The sequence below is a fragment of the Ctenopharyngodon idella genome, chromosome 7 (assembly GCF_019924925.1).
Source record: "Ctenopharyngodon idella isolate HZGC_01 chromosome 7, HZGC01, whole genome shotgun sequence".
NCBI lineage: Eukaryota > Metazoa > Chordata > Actinopteri > Cypriniformes > Xenocyprididae > Ctenopharyngodon > Ctenopharyngodon idella.
The window spans coordinates 30,397,493-30,416,773 of record NC_067226.1 but is presented as its reverse complement, the minus strand read 5'-3'; the positions used below and the strand labels follow the sequence as shown (position 1 = coordinate 30,416,773).

The 19,281-nt window shown below is 37.0% G+C and overlaps 1 protein-coding gene across 2 annotated transcripts in view; it reads right to left on the bottom strand.

The window, feature by feature from the left end:
* Positions 1-19,281, bottom strand: part of pcsk6 (proprotein convertase subtilisin/kexin type 6) — a 101,496-nt gene that overhangs the window by 29,085 nt on the left and 53,130 nt on the right. For both annotated transcript variants that reach the window (XM_051901547.1, XM_051901546.1), the window contains exon 12: positions 8,905-9,093. In XM_051901547.1, coding sequence (XP_051757507.1) covers positions 8,905-9,093 — 189 coding nt within the window. The remainder of the gene's footprint in view (positions 1-8,904; positions 9,094-19,281) is intronic.

Sequence of the window (19,281 nt, the reverse complement as noted above, 5' to 3'; positions counted from 1 at the left end):
TGAACATGTCGAAACTGTGTCCAAAGTGTCAATATTTTGTGTGAGCACCACTGTTATTTAGCACTGCCTTAATCCTCCTGGGCATGGAATTCACCAGAGCTGCACAGATTGTTGCTGGGATCCTCGTCCACTTCTCCATAATGACATCATGGAGCTGCTAGATGTTAGACACATGGCGCTTCTCCACCTTCCGCTTGAGGATGCCCCACAGGTGCTCAATAGGGTTCAGGTCTGGAGACATACTTGGCCACTCCATCACCTTCACCTTCAGCTTCCTCAGCAAGGCAGTTGTCATCTTGGCGGTGTGTTTGGGGCCATTATCATGCCGTTCAGCCCAGTTTCTGAAGGGAGGGCATCATGTTCTGCTTCAGAATGTCACAGTACATGTTGGAATCCATGTTTCCCTTAATGAAGCAGAGCTCCTCAGTACCAGCAGCAATCATGCAGCCCCAGACCATGATGCTACCACCACCATGCTTGTCTGTAGGCAAGACACAATTTTCTTTTTTTTGTCGCCACACATGCTGGACACCATCTGAGTCAAACAAGTTTATCTTAGTCTCATCAGACCACAGGACATGGCTCCAGTAATTCATGCTCTTGGACAGGTGGTCTTCAGCAAACTGTTTGCGGGCTTTCTTGTGAGCCAGCTTCAGAAGAGGCTTCCTTCTGGGACGACGGCCATGCAAACCGACTTGTTGCAGTGTGCGGCGTATGGCGTGAGCACTGACAAGCTGACCTTTCGCTTCTGCAACCTCTAAAGCAATGCTGGCAGCACTCATGCATCTGTTTTTTGAAGCCAGCTTCTGCACCTGATGCACAGCACGAGGACTCAACTTCTTTGGTTCAACTTCTTTGGCCTGTTCCAAGTGGAACCCATCTTGGAAAACCTCTCTCTATGACCCTGGCCACTGTGCTGTAACTCAGTTTCATGGTGTTATCAATCTTCTTATAGCCTAGGCCATCTTTGTGGAGAGCAACAATTCTAATTCTCAAATCCTCAGAGAGTTCTTGGCCATGAGGTGCCATGTTGAACATCCAGTGATCAGTATGAGAGAATTGTACTCAAAGCACCAAATTTTAACTGCTCTAATCCAAGATCCACACATTTGTATGGTCCTGTCAAGCAGACAAAAACATGAACATGATGAATAGGGCATGTGGCTTTGCATGGTTAAATAACATACAGCTGTTATCACTTAGGGTGTACTCACATTTGTTGCCAGCTATTTTGACAATAATGGCTGTATATTGAGTTATTTTCAGAGGACAGTAAATCCATACTGCTATACAAGCAGCACATTGACTACTCTAAAATATATCCAAGTTTCATTTCTATAGTATTGTCCCTTGAGAAGATATACTAAAATGGGGTGTACTCACATTTGTGACATACTGTATATGTTTTATATATATATATATACACACATACATACACAGTCAAACCAAAAATTATTCAGACTTTTTTGATATTTTTGATATATTTTTACTAGTGGGTGCAGGACACTATAGTTCATTTATGTTACTGCGGATAGCAAAATAAAGTAAACTGTGACATATTATACCCAAAAATTCTTCATACAGTGGACTACCAGTAAAATTGATAAAAATATGGAACCAAAAATTATTCAGACACTTTGACCTGACCATGTTTTGTTTAAGTGTTATCTAACATAATTGACCCTTCGCCAGGAGTTTGATTGACAGGCGATCTAACCAATCATAATGCCAAATCCGCCATTTTGTCCGACAAAGCAGTCAGGAGAGTTAGCAGATTAATGTAGGTGGGACTTGAACTTGAAAAAATGGTGTTGTCTTAACTGATGTCTTTAAGTGATTAAAACAACATTCCTCATGATGTTCATTCATGTTTATTTGATGCTATAAATGAACTAGTAGGAAGAGATGATCGGTTCTCGAGCCGCTTGAACTAAGGTGCTACAGGCGACCTGTCACGACACATTAGAGAGCCACACAATGGTATTTATTGTTTAAATTTCTTTAAAAATGACAAAATTTGAAATTTGAGACTTTTCTTCATATGAAAAGTAACCTGCTCTGTCTTGTCTGTTGACGCGTTGTCAGTGTCCTCTTTGCTCCGCGATGTACTTTTCACTGCGTGAGAACATGATGTGTGGAGAGAGATCGGCACGGCTTGTCAGACATAGCAACAGTAACTAAAAGGGGCGGGTCTTTGCGAACGGTCAATTAAGATTAATTTTTTCTGACACAGTTTAACTCTATTATAACTGACTTTTCTTAGAGTTAATAAACACATTTACATTATACATTTTACATGCAGAAAGAGTTAAACCTGCACAACCAACTGCCCAAAATTACTGCATACGAAACAACAAAAGAACACTACCAAAATAAAGGCAAAACATCTTCTTCCTCCTCTAAATAAAATCTACAGGAGGAATCGAACTGCTGCAATTATTGCTGTAATCTTCATTACATTAATCAGCATTCAATTATTCAACTATTGGTACGGTTTTTAGAAAGGCTGCATTACCTTTAAAAGCAACCAAAAACAATGACTAAAAGCTAATGGTGCACTCAAGTCATGTTGAAAAGATCGTATTTTTGCGTTGAACGCACATGAACGCCACCACAAAGTCGTAAATACAAGTGGGAAGCTCTGGATTTTGTTTAAGCCCCGATCTTTACGAGTTGGGGAAGTGTCAGTGAGAAACATGGCGGAATAACACATTAAATATAGGTATTTAGCAGTGACATTGGCAGGCTTATGTACAACAAAATAAGCTAATTCCCTGCACAAAATGTAATAGCATTGTAATATAATAATATAATATGTACAATGGAGAAAATAATTATTTGATCCCCTATTGATTTTGTAAGTTTACCACTTAGAAAGAAATTAAGGGTCTATCATTTTTATGGTCGGTTTATTTTAACTGATAGACAGAATATCAATCAAAAAAATCCAGAAAAATACATTATATAAAGGTTATAAATTGATTTGCATTTCAGTGAGTCAAAAAAGTATTTGATCCCCTACCAACCAGCAATAATTCTGGCTCCCACAGATTGGTTATATGCCCATGTCAAACACAGATTAGTCCCATCACTTTAAGAAAGTACTCCTAAAGTCAGCTCCTTATGTGTATAAAAGAAACCAGTCCACAGAATCTGCATCTTCCATTGCAACCTCTCCACCACCATTGGCAAGACCAAAGAGACGTTAAAGAACAGACAAAAGATTGTAGACCTGCACAAGGCTGGAATGGGCTACAAGACCATCAGCAAGAAGCTTGTTGAGAAGGAGACAACTGTTGGTGCGATTATTCGGAAATGGAAGAAATGTAAAATAACCATCAATCGCCCTCTGTCTGGTGTTCCATGCAAGATCTCGCCTCATGAGGAAAGGATGGTCATAAGCAAGGTGAGGGATCAGCCCAGAACTTCACAGGAGGAGCTTGTTAAGGATTTCAAGGCAGTTGGGACCACAGTCACCAAGCAAACCATTAGTAACATACTTTGTCACAATGGATTGAAATCATGCAGTGTTCCCCCAGCTCAAGAAGGCACATGTACAGGCCCATCTGAACATCTAAATGATTCAGAGAAGGACTGGGGGAAAGTGCTGTGGTCACATGAGACCAAAATTGAGCTCTTTGGCATCAACTCGACTCGCTGTGTTTGGAGGGAGAGAAATGCTGACTGTGACCCCAAAAACACCATCCCTACAGTCAAGCATGGAGGTGGAAACATTATGCTTTGGGGCTGTTTCTCTGCTAAGGGTACAGGATGACTTCACCGCATTGAGGGGCCCATGGACGGGGCCATGCACTCTAAAATTCTGGATGAGAACCTCCTTCTCTAAGCCAGAGCACTGAAGATGGGTCGTGGATGGGTCTTCCAGCATGACAATGACCCAAAATACCACCAAGGAAACAAAGGAGTGGCTCAAGAAGAAGCACATTAAGGTCGTGGAGTGGCCTAGCCAGTCTCCAGACCATAATTCTATAGAAAATCTGTGGTGTGAGCTGAAACTTTGAGTTGCCAAGTGACAGCCAAGAAACCTTAAGGATTTAGAGAGGATCTGTAAAGCGGAGTGGACCAAAATCCCTCCTGAGATCTGTGCAAACCTGGTGACCAACTACAAGAAACATCTTACCTCTGTGCTTGCCAACAAGAGTTTCTCCACCAAGAGTTTCTCCGACGAGTGACTTGAACGCACCTGAAGTCGTAAACACAACCTCTCAACTCATATACGAACTTCCCAGGAAGATTTGAACTCACAATAATATTAGGTTCACACAGGGTAATAGGTTCATAGCTAATATCCTATGGGGCCTGGGTGATGTCAGCTGAAAAGGAAAGTCATTTAAGTGTCAGCATGAATGCAAACATTTAAGAACCAAACATCATGAAAATCATTTGGACCCACTTACAAGTTTTTATAAGTTTTGATTCTTATCGCTACTTATGATCAGCATGAACTCACTCTCTAAGCATCAGATATCAACAAAAAGGCGGCTCACATTTGCTCATGCGGCCTGCTGTCCGACCACTAGCGCTTCCTTTGAACTGCATTCATACTGATAAAAACACTTCTTCCCCTTGAGCTCCGTCCACAATCACACTACTAATGAGAGCTTTGCAAAGCTGCCAATTCTGAACTTGGCCCTTTTACTGCCCTTGTTAACAGGCTTGGAAGGGAATTTCGCACATTACATCTGCGTGCTTTCTTCTCCCGCCACTAAGCCGAGGCGATCTGCGCTATAAGGAGACGGTAAATCTGAACTGCATTTGGCCCTGGCAGCATGCATGTTGAATAAATGAGATGAAGGGAGGTCCCGACCACAGCATCCCTCTCCAACTGGAGCGATAATTCAAGGCAAATGTCTTTCCTGGCAATTTGCAGGCGTCATATGGACGACGCTCCATCAACTCTTAGCACTGAAAGCCCGGGGTGAGAAAGCAGGCGAGCGGGGCGACTGCTGGCCGTTCATAAATACTCTCAAAACGCGGGAAGCCCCATTAGGCTGTCATGTCTGTTATCACAAAAGCAGATGCTCTGTGGGAGATGTTTGTGCAGGGGCGGATTTTGACAGGTCTTCCGTCTCCATGTGGTAAATAAGACGTGAAACGTCAAAACAATAAGCTTTCTGTGGAGAATTGAGAATGGAGGGACTTTCACGTAGACAAACTAGAGTGACAGACATTGTTACGGATAGAAAAGACGACATTGGCATTTTATTTTTTCCAAACATTTTTGGCATTTCATGTCTGAAGAGCCACATTTCCCATTATAACAATTTTGTTATGTTTCAACCTTGTGCTAAAATGCTTTATTTTATGTATTTGATTTCAGTGACATTCTTGGCATTTAAAGCCATAATAAAAATTTTATTATTCTTCAAAGCCAAGAAAAAAAAACTATGCAGGATTTAAAATAATAATTTTGTTATGTTGCAGCCAAAATTATTTTATATACATTTGACTGTTTACTTAAGATATTCAGTTCTTGTCCTGTGTTGTGTCGCTACTGTAAAATCTACGTCCTGAAGCAAAAGCAGCTGAGAACGAGTGATTTGGAGTGTGTGAGAGTTATATTCGTGAGGGATATGAGAATGAGTCTCAGCATCATAACCATGTGGTGAAAACCGCTAAAAGAATACTAAACTACACTGAAGCGGAGAGCAGAGAGGATTTGGAGCGTGCAGAGCATCAAGACCAACAGAGAGGATATCAAACTGCTGTGTGATTGACAGGATGAAGCTTCCTGTGTGACAGAAACCACAGCAGCCAGATCAGAGCCTGTCAGCCCATGTAGACCCCTTTAGAATAAACTACGGTAAAAGTAGGATATTACCATATTAGTGTGCATATGTTTGTATGAGGGTAACCCAAGTTGCCGTAACCACCATAGACAATGAGAGGGACAAGTGTCGTCCCCCCAATAATTAGAAATAGCCTAATTATTAGCCTAATAATAGAAATTATTTTTAAAATGTTTTTTCAGTGACACGCTGAGTCAGAATTATTTACACTTGCAAAATATTAGTAGGCTCAGTTTCAATTAAAAAAGGTCCCACTTTATATTAGGTGTCTTTACTATGTACTTACATTTAAATTAATCATTTGATACAGTGCACTTATTGTGTACATACATGTTTTTACATTGTACTTATATTTTAAAAAATACCTGCATGTAATTACAGCTGTAATTAATTTCTGTAATTACATCTATAATTACTGTTGACCCTTCCCTTATACCATAACCCACTCTTAAAGGGTTAGTTCACCCAAAAATTAAAATAATGTCATTAATTACTCACCCTCATGCGGATCCACACCCGTAAGACCTTCGTTAATCTTCGGAACACAAATTAAGATATTTTTGTTGAAATCCGATGGCTCAGTGAGGCCTGCATTTACAGCAATGACATTTCCTCTCTCAAGATCCATTAATGTACTAAAAATATATTTAAATCAGTTTATGTGAGTACAGTGGCTCAATATTAATATTATAAAGCGACGAGAATATTTTTGGTGCGCCAAAAAAACAAAATAACGACTTATATAGTGATGGCCGATTTCAAAACACTGCTTCATGAAGCTCGAACCGTTATGAATGTTTTGTGTCGAATCATGATTCGGATCGCGTCAAACCACCAAACTGCTGAAATTACGTGACTTTGGCGTTATTTTGTTTTTTTGGCGCACCAAAAATATTCTTGTCGTTTTATAATATTAATATTGAACCACTGTAATAATAAATATTGAACTGATTTAAATATGTTTTTAGTACCTTTATGGATCTCCATTGCTAGCTATGGAGGCCTCACTGAGCCATCGGATTTCAACAAAAATATCTTAATTTGTGTTCCGAAGATGAACGAAGGTCTTACAGGTGTGGAACGGCATGAGTAATAAATGACATTTTTGGGTGAACTAACCTTTTAAACCTAACCATACCACTAAACCGGTCTCTAAGTGCACCCGTATCCACCTCAAGAGCAGCAAAAGTGTTTTGAAATACAACAAACACATTAAGTACATTGTACTTATCTTTTGATGTCCCCCTGCAGTCAATAATTTGATCCCTTAAAACTCATCTTTGATCACCAAAATTACATATTTTAAAAAAAATTTCCTTTGGAAAAAAAAAAAAACTTTATGCCTTAAAATAGCTTGAATGTAACTCTACACCCTACCCTCATTTAGTATATGCAGATCAATGAATATGCAAATTAGCCCCGCCTCCACTCACTCGCACAAGCTCAGAGATCCACTCAGTCAACTTACTGAGGTAAACCATAGACTGTCAAAAAAAATATGGACATATGTGTAACAATATGGTGCTGACATCTTGAGTCTCGAGTCTGCGCATAGTGAACTTGGAGCCCGAGTCTGCGCCGTAGTGAGCGTGAAGTGGAGCCGCGATATCAAGGTCCTGCCCAAACTCAGAACAGCTCATTATGTCGGTGTGAAATAAACAGTTATGGAAAAGTAGAAATTAAAGTTAAAGCTCCAATCTCCTTGCGAAGATCTAGAAAAAAGTACGCTGGTGCCTCAGTGACTCCTTCACTCAGGGAAGCTGTCAATCTCAACTGTCAATCATGACGTCACACCCCCGTTTTTATAGCATCAAATAACTAAAACCAAACTTATTTAAAGAACGAACACTTGAACTAACACCAGCATGATAAAAACTGCCTAAAATGACAGAAACCATCTTTGGAAAAAAAAAATGTTAAAAGTGTAAACTGATTGTTTAGTTTGTCTCGCGTCCCATTATATTTCATGGAGAGGGCGGGGTTTATGACCTATACTGCTTCCAGCAACCTGGGGGCGATCGAGACGCTTTGGCTTCACTTTTCAGGACTCGTGTGGCACGCTTGAGGTAAACGCTGCACAATAATATCACTCTTTACAATGTCGGACACATAATGGTAATTAATGTGATTAGCCTTTTGCTTGACTATGTTATCAAACAGCTAATAATGTGTTGCTAATGTTGCACAAACCATGTTCCCGTTCACCATGTGAGAGTCAGACAGCTGCCTTCTAACAAACAGTATCCTTACAAACGCTTTGAACAACTCAGAACGTCGGTGGAGAAAGGCATATAGTTCATCATAACATCAATATACATCATACACCTGCTTTATTGCTAAATCTACACGATTTTTCATATCAACAGAAAAATATACTGGGATAACCTTCTCTCGAGACTCCCCTGCTAGTTCGCTGTTAATGATATGTTAAAGCCCGCTGGCACGTTGATGTGATTGGTTACAAGGTAGTTTGTGACGTCAGAAACACCAGAGATTTCAAACCGCGGGTTTGAGACTGTCTTTTTTTTGCTGCAGTTTTAAAGAGAAAATCCTCAGGAATGGTGTTAACTTATGAATTTGCACATGGTTTGCTTTAAGCATATTAAAAACATCACACAGACATATAAACAACATTAAAAACTTGATTTTCACCACGGGGTATAAAGTGTGACCAAAAAAAAAATATATAAACATCATAAAATATACCTTATAGGCAAAATTGCATACATTTGGTTGGTTTAAAACAACTGAAAATACTATTTGGCCTTAAAATTAAAAATGCTATTGGAAAAGAATGAAATAATTCTCCGAAAACTTTTGAGAATAAAAATACTACTGGAAAAGAATAAGAATAACTCTTCTCTGAAAACTTTTAAAAACTTTTTTTTTTTTTTTAAACTAGGTTTTACAAAGGGAAAATTGAGCAGGTTTCCTGTCCTCTCCACAATCCAGCCAATAAAATTGGCAAAAAGGACAAAATAGTGTTGCTTGACTTTAGCAGCACCACTAAAAATATAAAGCAGCTTTTGTCTCTTGTAAATTCAGCTGTATATACATGTTCTAGTGGGTTTTGTTGTGTGTAAGTGAGCATCACCTCTGAGCCAGTAGCTGCGATCGCGTCCCTGAGGGTGATATGAGGTTGATCTCCAGGTCTCCTCTGCGAGGGTGGACGATGAGGACTCGCACCACCACATGCTCCACGAACATCACGTGTTGATCGGGCTGTTCGCTGCAGCCCGTGGTCGAGATGCTGGCGTTCAGTTTCTGATCTGCTCGAATGTACCTGCAAGAGGACCCAAGGGGGTCAGTGGAGAACGGGTCAGAATCTAAAACACAGATCTGCATTAGTCGACCCAACATTAGACTGTCATGAGTGAAAATATGAAATGAAGATTAAAAAACTGTCAGGTTATATGACAATATATTCAATAAATGGTTACTGATTTTAAAGGGATTCTAAAAAGCTTTTAGAATGCTGATATTAACTAAGGGAATTTTCAGAACTGTAGATCATTTGCTTTGTTCTGAAACAGGGACTTAAAGGTGCAGTAGGTGATCTGGGAAATGCTAACGTTAACCTGCTAGTAGAGCTGCACGATTAATCGTAAAAAGATCGCAATCTCGATTCAAGCACCCACGTGATCTTACTTTATTAATGACAACAATTCGCCCGTGTCTTTTAAACCTTTGACAAAATCATAACGGAACATTCAAATATGTGTTCGTTCTGCCAGAGCCAGAGAGAGCAGTTTTGAATCACACTTTAGTTATTTCTGTGTTACAAATATTCACATTATCACAGAAGTACTGAGATATAAGTTTTAAGTTAGTATTTAAACACAGATGTCTACGATAGCGATCAAAATAGAGCAAACTACCTTTTGAAACGAACTTAGCGTGTCAAATAACGGTTGTATCTAGGTTGTATCTAAGTGGCGACAACTGACTGTTAAAAAAAAATGTATCTGTCATTGAATCGTTCATTCAAAAGATTTGTTCAAAAACACTGATTCATCCAGTAATGAAACAAGTATTTATTAACGAGTCATTGAATTAATTCAAAACCATTGTTTAAATAATTCATTCAAACATTTTCCAGCAATTAGAGTCAGCAATTTATATTTTGTCAGAACCTCTAGTAAATTATATGTTATTTTGTTTGGTTGTTTATTCAGAATCGTGGGAGAATCGTGAAAAAAAATTGTGATTCTCATTTTATCCAGAATCATGCAGCTGTACCTGCTAGCATCGTAAGCATACAATCCCTGCAAATCGGTGTCCAAAGCCAAGCCTCCTCCAAAACACATGAACACACACACACACACACACACACACACACCTGCTCTCAGCAAAGCGTTACAAGAGACGGCAATAAACAACCTCATATCTCAAAGCACATACAGTTGTGGTCAGAATTATTGGCACCCTTGGTAAGTATGATCAAAGATGACTGTAAAAATAAATCTGCATTGTTTATCCTTTTGATCTTTAATTCATAAAATTAGCAAAAATCTAACCTTTCATTGAAGGAAAAGAATTGAAAAAAAAAAAAAAAAAAAAAAAAAATCACATGAAATAAATGTTTTTCTTCAAAACACGTTTGCCACAATTATTGGCACCCATGTAATTTTTTATGAGTAAAATATCTCTGAAGTATATTCCCATTCATATTTACATTTTTTTAGCAGGGTGATTATGAACATGAAATTGTCCAGCCATGACTTCCTGTTCCACAGGAGTATAAACATGAGGAAACACAAAGGCCAAATTCCCTTAATCATTCCCTTTCAATTTTTGCTAATTTTATGAATTAAAGATCAAAAGGATAAACAATGCAGATTTATTTTTACAGTCATCTTTGATCATATTTACCAAGGGTGCCAATAATTCTGACCACAACCGTAACATTACAATAATAATGAACGTAAACAACTTAGAGAGCTTGTACCGGACGGCTGCAGATTCATTTCGGTGTTGATACTGTTGACATGGAAATGCCTAATTCAGAGTCTGACTGAACAGCTCCTTTTAGAACGTCACGGGTTGCTATCTCTTAATTACGGTAGTTATGGCGTGAACGTAGCATAAGCTTGTTGTTTTGATTTGGTAAGAACTGTAAAAGGTGGCTGCTGTTTATTTGAGGTGCTCCGTGACTGACGTCTGTCTGTATAAACTCGGCATAGCGTGAAAAGCACTGACGACATAGATTCTGCGTGAACAGGGTCACTGTTCGGACCAAATATAATAATTGGTTGAACATTTTATGGTCCTACTCCTTCCACAGATGGCATATATTTATAAAAATACATTTAGACCATTTAACAGTGATTGCTATTAGGATATGAGGAGACTTTCAACCAGTTTAACAAAAGATGTTTCTGTAAAGAATCACTTATTGCATCTTTAATTTGTTACAATGTTGCATTTTGTTCTTGGTTTGGTTCATTTTTACAGGGCAACATTTCAAAGTGTACCAAAATGTGTTTATGCAAGTCACATGCGAATAGAACTGTCCTCTTATTGGTCAGAGTTAACCTATTTATGTTCCTCTGTATCATCCATTAAGATGAATTGACAAGTTTGCTCTGAGAGCTTATTGTGGCTTTATCTGTAGCTATCACACGCAAAATCTAACTGATAAATTATATATATACTTTTAATGCAGTTAGTGTGGGAATCAAGGCTTCGTTGGGACAGCTCTTTGGTTATCAACCACAAAAAAACTCACAGAATCAGACACTACTGCTTTTTATATAATACATTTACCATTATGAATTATGATACCGCTTGGTTTGTTGGTCCGCTGGGTTCACCTCAAGCAAACCGCTCCAGAGTTCGTTTTTCAATCGGCTGAGACCACCTTGTTCCACCTTATAATTTTTCAGGTTATATGACAGTCAATAGTCAATAAACTGGAAAATTGATTGATTTTAAAAAGAATGTAAAAGGCTTTTAAAAACTTGAGTCTGACTTGAGCCAGTGTGAAAGGCAGAAGCTAATATTTTTTTAAAAGGAGAATGTGAAATAAAAAAGTGGACGGTAATTTATTTTGTCAAAAAGTTCAAATAATACCATAAACATACCATAAACGTAGTCCTCACATTTTTTTGCACCATATGAGCTCCATTGTAGCTACTTGATGGTACTTTTGTGGTACATTTTTGTTCTTTTATACAGTTTGGCAATGAAAATCAACATCCACTTTCAATGTATGAAAAAATACATTTGATCAGAATAACATTTTGTTTCACAGAAGAAACAATATAATCTGAATGACATGAGGGAGAGTAAATGATAAGAGCAAGTGAACTATTACTTTCAATGTAGAAAATGCATTCTCTGTCACTAGTGTATTTCTTGTGGGACGTAAATGACAGCTGCTTTGTGTAATCACTTGCCTAAAAGGAAAAACTCCCAGTTTTCCCGTCTGTCCTCAAGTATTACTGGAGTAAAGAGACATTATGCAACAACAGAGACAAACTGCCTCTTAAAATGATAAATGGCTGAACTTAATATGGAGCAGTGTATTCTGAGGACAAGTGGTCTTCTGGGAAAGTCCTGCCTTCTTTGAGTAATTGTCAAAAACCACATGACTTTATTTACATCTCTTGCTGTAGCATTTACACTCTTCCTGTGAGCAAAGTGAATATGATGAATGAAATCATGTCAGACACAGAATGATGATATTTTCGATATGAGTGGTCATAAACAATATAATAATTATCAATTTTAATTATTATAGACCAACTATGCAAATTGGAGATGTCAATTAATGAGTCATGGTGCTTGTGAATGCAGTGTACTATAGTTTTTGTGCATTTTGTATACTGTTCATGAAAACTAGAGAAACAAGACTACAGGTTTATTAAGCGACAGGTTTGCATGACTAAACTACATTTCCCATAATCCTTTGTGCAGCTAGAGCATCACACACCTAATGTGGATCGTTAAGCTAAAAAGGCAATAAAGAAATATCAAATTGCCTGACCTGTTCATTTTATTTTAACCTAAATCATTTAAATCACATAGTAAGCATCAGAGTGTCTGCATTACACATAACCTTCCCCTTAATAGTGTGAAAAAAACAAGCACATTCACTGTCATATTCACAATGCAATGCCGTTTCATGGCTCGTTAAGCTGCAGGATCATCTATCCGGTCAGTCCGGGAAGCTCGTTTTGTTTATGAAAGACTTTTTTCTTTGGGAGCAACACCGTTTCAACGGTTTTATAATAGCGACTGTGCCGTTTTATGGTTCTGCTGATAAACAACACCACACAGATGGCAACAAAATTAGTCACTTGAGGTCTGAGCCATTATTTAGCACATGTTCAGAAGCAGTATCACCCAGAAATACACTAGATAGAGAGCGCTGTAGCCTCATGACTGACATTCAAAGGAAAATGTGCTTAAAATGGACGGTTGTGTCCCTTCAGTTTACTGTAACATGACAGCTTGTGGTGAAATTTGAGGGCAACCTCAAACTTCCCCCCGAGATGAAACCTGAGGGGAAACAGCATCGACATGGAGACCAGGCATTTCTCTCAGATAAATGTTTAAATATATTAAAAATATTTAAATGTAAACAAATAAATGGCTAAATATATGCAAGCAAACCATCTAATCATCAAGCACAGCATCATTGATCATGGCATACAGCCATTGCATTTTTCACTTCGTAGAGCCAAAGGAATGAGACTGTAAATCAATAGATGGCAGCTCCATTCGAAACGTAGCCAAAGCACCAGCTAATTCCCTCTCAATAGCCATGTGAGCGTGAGATGCTATAAATAAAACCCAATCTATGATCAATATCAAAGGCCGCGGCAGTCATGCACACAGCCCTTCAATAAGATCTGCTATTCAATGCTATCAGGTACAAAACGAGCAACACAAGGAAACTGATACACGGTTTCAATGTTTTAGCAAGTCGCATTTTCAGAGCACTAACCACAATAAAAAAAAAAAACAGATATTGTGCATTTGATTAATAACTATATTTTAGGAGATAGATGTGTGTCAGCTGTCAACATGTATATAATCTAAGATAATGAAAAATATAATATGTAAAATTATTTATTATATTTGTGCCTTTACCCAAAATGTATTTTAACATTGGAAATATACATTTTGTAATATATTTTGACAGTTTAAATGAAATATATTTTCAATTATAAAAAAATATTTCATGAAGTCACACTGTACAGTGTTGTAACTGTTAACTATTAAAAACAGTTTTCGTTAATTGAAAAAATTGGAATAAAATGAAATATAAATATTAGATGAAAAATGTAAAATTAAAACAAATGGAGAAATGCTGCCTTGGGAACAAACTGAAATAAAATAAAATAAATTTAAGTTGAAGGATTAAAATTACTAAAACTGAAATATAAATTAATGCTAAATAGAAATAAATAAAATTACAAAAGTACATAAATAATTTTTTTGCAGCATCTAAAAAGATTAGTTCACTTTCAAATGAAGTGAACTAGGTGTATATGACTTTCTTCTTTCTGATGAACACAATCGGAGAAATATTAATAAATATCCTGACGCTTTATAATGGCAGTGAGCGAGGATCAACGAGTATGAGATAAAGAAAGTGCTTTCTATCCACATCCATGCGTTTGTGTAAAAAAAAAAAAATCCATATTTAACAAGTTATAAAGTAAAATATCTAGCTTCAAAAAGCTTACGCTATGTCCTATGCCTTCCCTATTTAACTTACGGAAAAAGCTTAACTGACGCGACGCCAGTTCCATTTTTTTTCGCAAGTTGAATACGGAAGGCGGTCTGGCAGAAGCTAGATATTTTACTTCATAACTTGTTTAAATATGGATATTTTTTTAAACAAATGCATCACTTCGCTTCAGAAGGACTTTATTAATGCCCCCGAGCCGTGTGGAGTATGTTTATGATGGATGGATGTGGATGGAGACACTTTCTTCAGCTCATACTCATTGATCCTGTTTACTGCAATTATAAAGCTCGGATGCATCAGGATATTTATTAATATACCTCCGACTGTGTTCATCAGAAAGAAGAAAGTCATATACACCTAGGATGGCTTGAGGGTGAGTAAAGCTTGGGCTAATTTTCATTTGAAAGTGAACTAATCCTTTAAGAGCACCAACTGCATTAAAACAATGTATATTTAGTTTTTGATTAATTTATGAACTGGATTTCTGGGGATAGATGTGGGGAAGCTAAAAATGTGTTAGACAGGACAATGTTTTACTTTTACACCCAAAATGAAATGGCCTTTTACGTCACAACTGCTGCAGTAGCGGCGACGCTCTCCGAGGAACAGCTGCAAACAAAGAGGACGACATCTTTACAACACAAACACAATTTAGACAGTGTGGACTTACTATTTATTCTTCATTGCTTTATCAAGCCCATCGATCAAGCTCCAAAACAAAAAGTGAACAGCAAAAACAACTATTGTTGTGGAGCCTATTAAGCCGACAGTGAGAAATATACAGGCTATAACAACATATTCTTCTAGTGTGTTTATACTATAGTGACCAGATGTCCTGAATTTACAAGCCACATCTCATCCTGATGAAGTTACATACAGTCATAATTAGTCTTAGTTTTAGTTTGACTGCTATTAACAAATATTTTAAAACAGCATTGCTGTGATTTGTGCTGTTTCTATCCTAAAACACCAGCTGCAGTTTGATGTGAAGTCTTAAAGAGATTCATTTACGCACACTCATGTCGTTGCAAACCTGACTTACTTATTTCTGTGAAACATAAAAAGAGTAATTTATAACAATGTTCAAGCTGCTCATCTCAATACAATAGCTGCATTTTTATAATCATCTGCTAGCACAGTCGGATTAAAAAAAGTCACATGTAACCACGTCAATCGGAAATAATTAGCCAAATCCAATTAAAATTTCATTCGGATTGTAAGGGGTGGTTTAAACCTTTTCTAATCAGATCAAGAGGACATGTAAACACTTGATCAGATTGAAACCCGAAGCTGGAAAGTATTGCACATCTGCGTTATGGTGTAATGACGTATGACGCCTGGAATGAGCTGTTGTTGTTGTTGTTGAATGAAGTGTCACAAAGCAGCTTTAACAGGAAAAATAATACAATTTGGCTGTTGTTCAGCTGAAGTCAGTTCAGTGTTGATTCAGTTCCGTTGTAAAGATCATCAATTATTAAATTTGTTAGTTTAATATATAAAGCAGTTCTGCAAAAAAAAAAAAACAGTCATCATCTAGCTCAGTTTAGTTCTCATACAACAGCGTCAGTGCAGTCAGTCAGTCATATGAATTAAAGCTCAGAATGTAGTGCAGATTTAAGTGTAGTGGAGATTAAATGGGGACTCTGCTAAACTTCATCTCTGGTGTTCCCAAAAAAAAAAAAAAAAGCCATTCAGGTTTGGAAAGACATTAGAGAGAGTAAATGATTGCAGTTTAAATTTTAGGGTGAACTATTCTTTTAAAGTTATCAAGAGAGGGTGGACTGTAGTTCTTTGACCCGTTAACAGAACAGTATGTACTACATCTGCTGCTTCCTCTGAATATGGAGTGGTAAGAAAACATCTGCCGTGCATGTGAATAATTATACAGTTGACAGTTTTAGTTTCAACAAATATATGCTTGTATTTTATTGTCTGGCATCTGACAGATTAATTTCAACTATCTTAAACTTTCTAAATGCATGCTCTCTTTTAGAAATCTGTCTGTTGATTCTAGTGCACATGCAGCTAACAGAATCTCAGGATCTGCGAGAACATCTAAAAACGCTGTATTACTCATGCCAGGCCAGTAGTTGGGGATGTCACTTAGTAAAGAAACACTACGCACTTATAGACTGAACACGTAATGCGCATGAGCATGATGTCACCGTTTTCACAAAATCACATTTTTGTAGTTTACACAGAGACGATAACGGCATCGTTTTCAAAAAATTGCACTCTGAATCCTGTTTTCAAAAGTTAGCATTTTCAGGGCCCCAAAACGCTGCTGTCGTGTAAATGAATGGTCAAAACACACAAAAGTTTTCCATTTATAGTTGAAAACAGTGTTGTGTAAATGCCCCTCAGAATCACAGTTTTAATCTAAAACATTTAAAATGCATGATTTTTTTTATTATTATAAATCAGTCTAGAATGGCACAACAATGATTACTATCCTGAAACACTAGATTGTTGCTTTTCCACAGTCTTTGCAAGCACATTTAAAATACATTGCAACATCGGCTAATTTTCAGTATATACAGTATAACACGTTTATATTTTATATTTTAGGGCCAGTTGTTCAAAAAGTTTGATCTGGATCAGAATGATCTGGATTTGGAAGTCCCATGTTTTGCTAACCAGGATCAGGTAATCCATCTTACTTTTGTGCTGGTTTTTCAAAGCAAAATTGGACTGGATCACCTTGATCCAGATACACACTTTTTTCAGATTACCAAATCTGGATTACTAGTCCTCTACGGAGCCCCTAAAGAGACATAGTGATAGAACGAATATGAGATGAGGAAAAAAAAATTCTCTCAGAAAAGTTCTGCATGGCGTTCACCGAGAAACTTTGCGTTCGATTGCAAAGAACTTTTTACTGGTTCATCTCTTATGATTGTACCAATGTAGTTTACAAACAGCGATAAAAACACTTTGAATTAAGCAATATTTTGGTTCGGTATTTACAGATGATTGGGGGTTATTTTATGGCACCAAAATCTCTTTACTTTACAGTAGGCTACTGGCTACCTTCTAATTTATTACTTTAACAGTTAAACTAATCAAGAGCAAAATAAAAAATGTGTGTATATATTACATGATAAAAATGTTGCAGTTTTAAAGTTTACTACATTTTTATTCCTGAAATCCACCCTTCTGATGGGATCAGTATAATCTAGATTTTTTGGATCAAAGATATCCCAATCTTACTAAAAAGTGAACAACACAAACTGAGAATTTTATCCAGAACAACCCATTTTCAAGATCTGATCCAATCCGACAGCCAAAATCCGATAGCCAAAATTCGATCAGATTTCTTTTGAACAACTGGAATTTACAGATTAATTTCAACTAATCCTAAACTTTCTAACAGCATGCTAACTTTCAGAAATCTGTGTTAGATTTAAATTGTCAAACTGTTGTGCATTAGAGTAAATCACACCAGGGGCCAGTTGTTCACAAGTAATCTGATCGGATTTCAACTATCAGATTGGATCAAATCTTGAAAATGGGTTGTTCAAAAGGAAAAAAGTATTCTGAAATCAGATTAGATAACAAAATCCATGGTTTTGATCTGGATAAAATCATCAGTTTGTGTTGTTCAAAACTTTTTGGTAAGATTGGGATACCTTGGATCCAAAAAAAATGGATTATACTGATCCCAGCAGAAGGGTGGATTTTAGGAACAAAAAGGTAATAAAACTTTAAAACCGGTCAAAAATACAACATTTTTATCATGTAATATACATATAATAACACATTTTTTTTTTTTTTTTTTTGCTCTTGATTAGTTTAACTGTTAAAGTAATAAATTAGAAGTAGACATTAGGCTACATATTTAGCCTTTCAGTAATACTGTAAAGTAAAAAAAGATTTTGGTGCCATAAAATAATCCCAAAACAGCTGTAAATATCAAACAAAAATATTTGATTCAAAGTCTTTTTTTTTTTAAATCACTGTTTGTAAACTACATTGGCACAATCATAAGAGATGAACCAGTCAAAAGTTCTTTGGGAGCGAATGCAAAGTTTCTTGGGTAAACGCTATGCGTAACTTTTCTAAGAGAATGCAAAAGCATTGATTTTTTAAAAAAAAAATTTCCTCATCTCATATTCGTTCTATCACCGTGTCCCTTTAGGGGCTCCATAGAGCACTAGTAACTTTTGTAAAAGTGTGTATCTGGATCAGGGTGATCCAAAACAATTTTGCTTTGAAAAACCAGCACAAAAGTAAAATGGATTACCTGATCCTGGATAGCAAAACATGGGATTTCCAAATCCAGATCATTCTGATCCAGATTAAACTTTTTTAACAACTGGCCCCAGGCCTGATTTGAATGTGCTCTTCTCAACAGGACATCTCTGACCTGTCTTGGATTTTTATCGTGGTCATCTGGACACTCCTAGTCTAACCCAAATATTTGAACCTACCAAACTTCTTCCTACCATTCAAACAGAGACTATTTACAGTTAAAAAAGTCATCGAGTCTGCTTTTACAGGTCTACTCCGTTCAACTGTATCCATCACAAATGCATTCTGGTAAACAGAAAGACAGATGTGTGACGAGGTGAATGAACAGCTTTTTTTAAAGTCACCATGAAATGTTTAAAATTTTAAAAAAAATAATAATAATATTGCAGTATTTATTATAAATTATTTTTTTTATTCATGCTCCTCGTTATCCTTAATCAAATTAACTTTCCCTCCCTCTTCCAGTGACATCTCTTCTCTCTCGTGTTTACTAGCGCAAGGGCGGGACAACCTGTCACT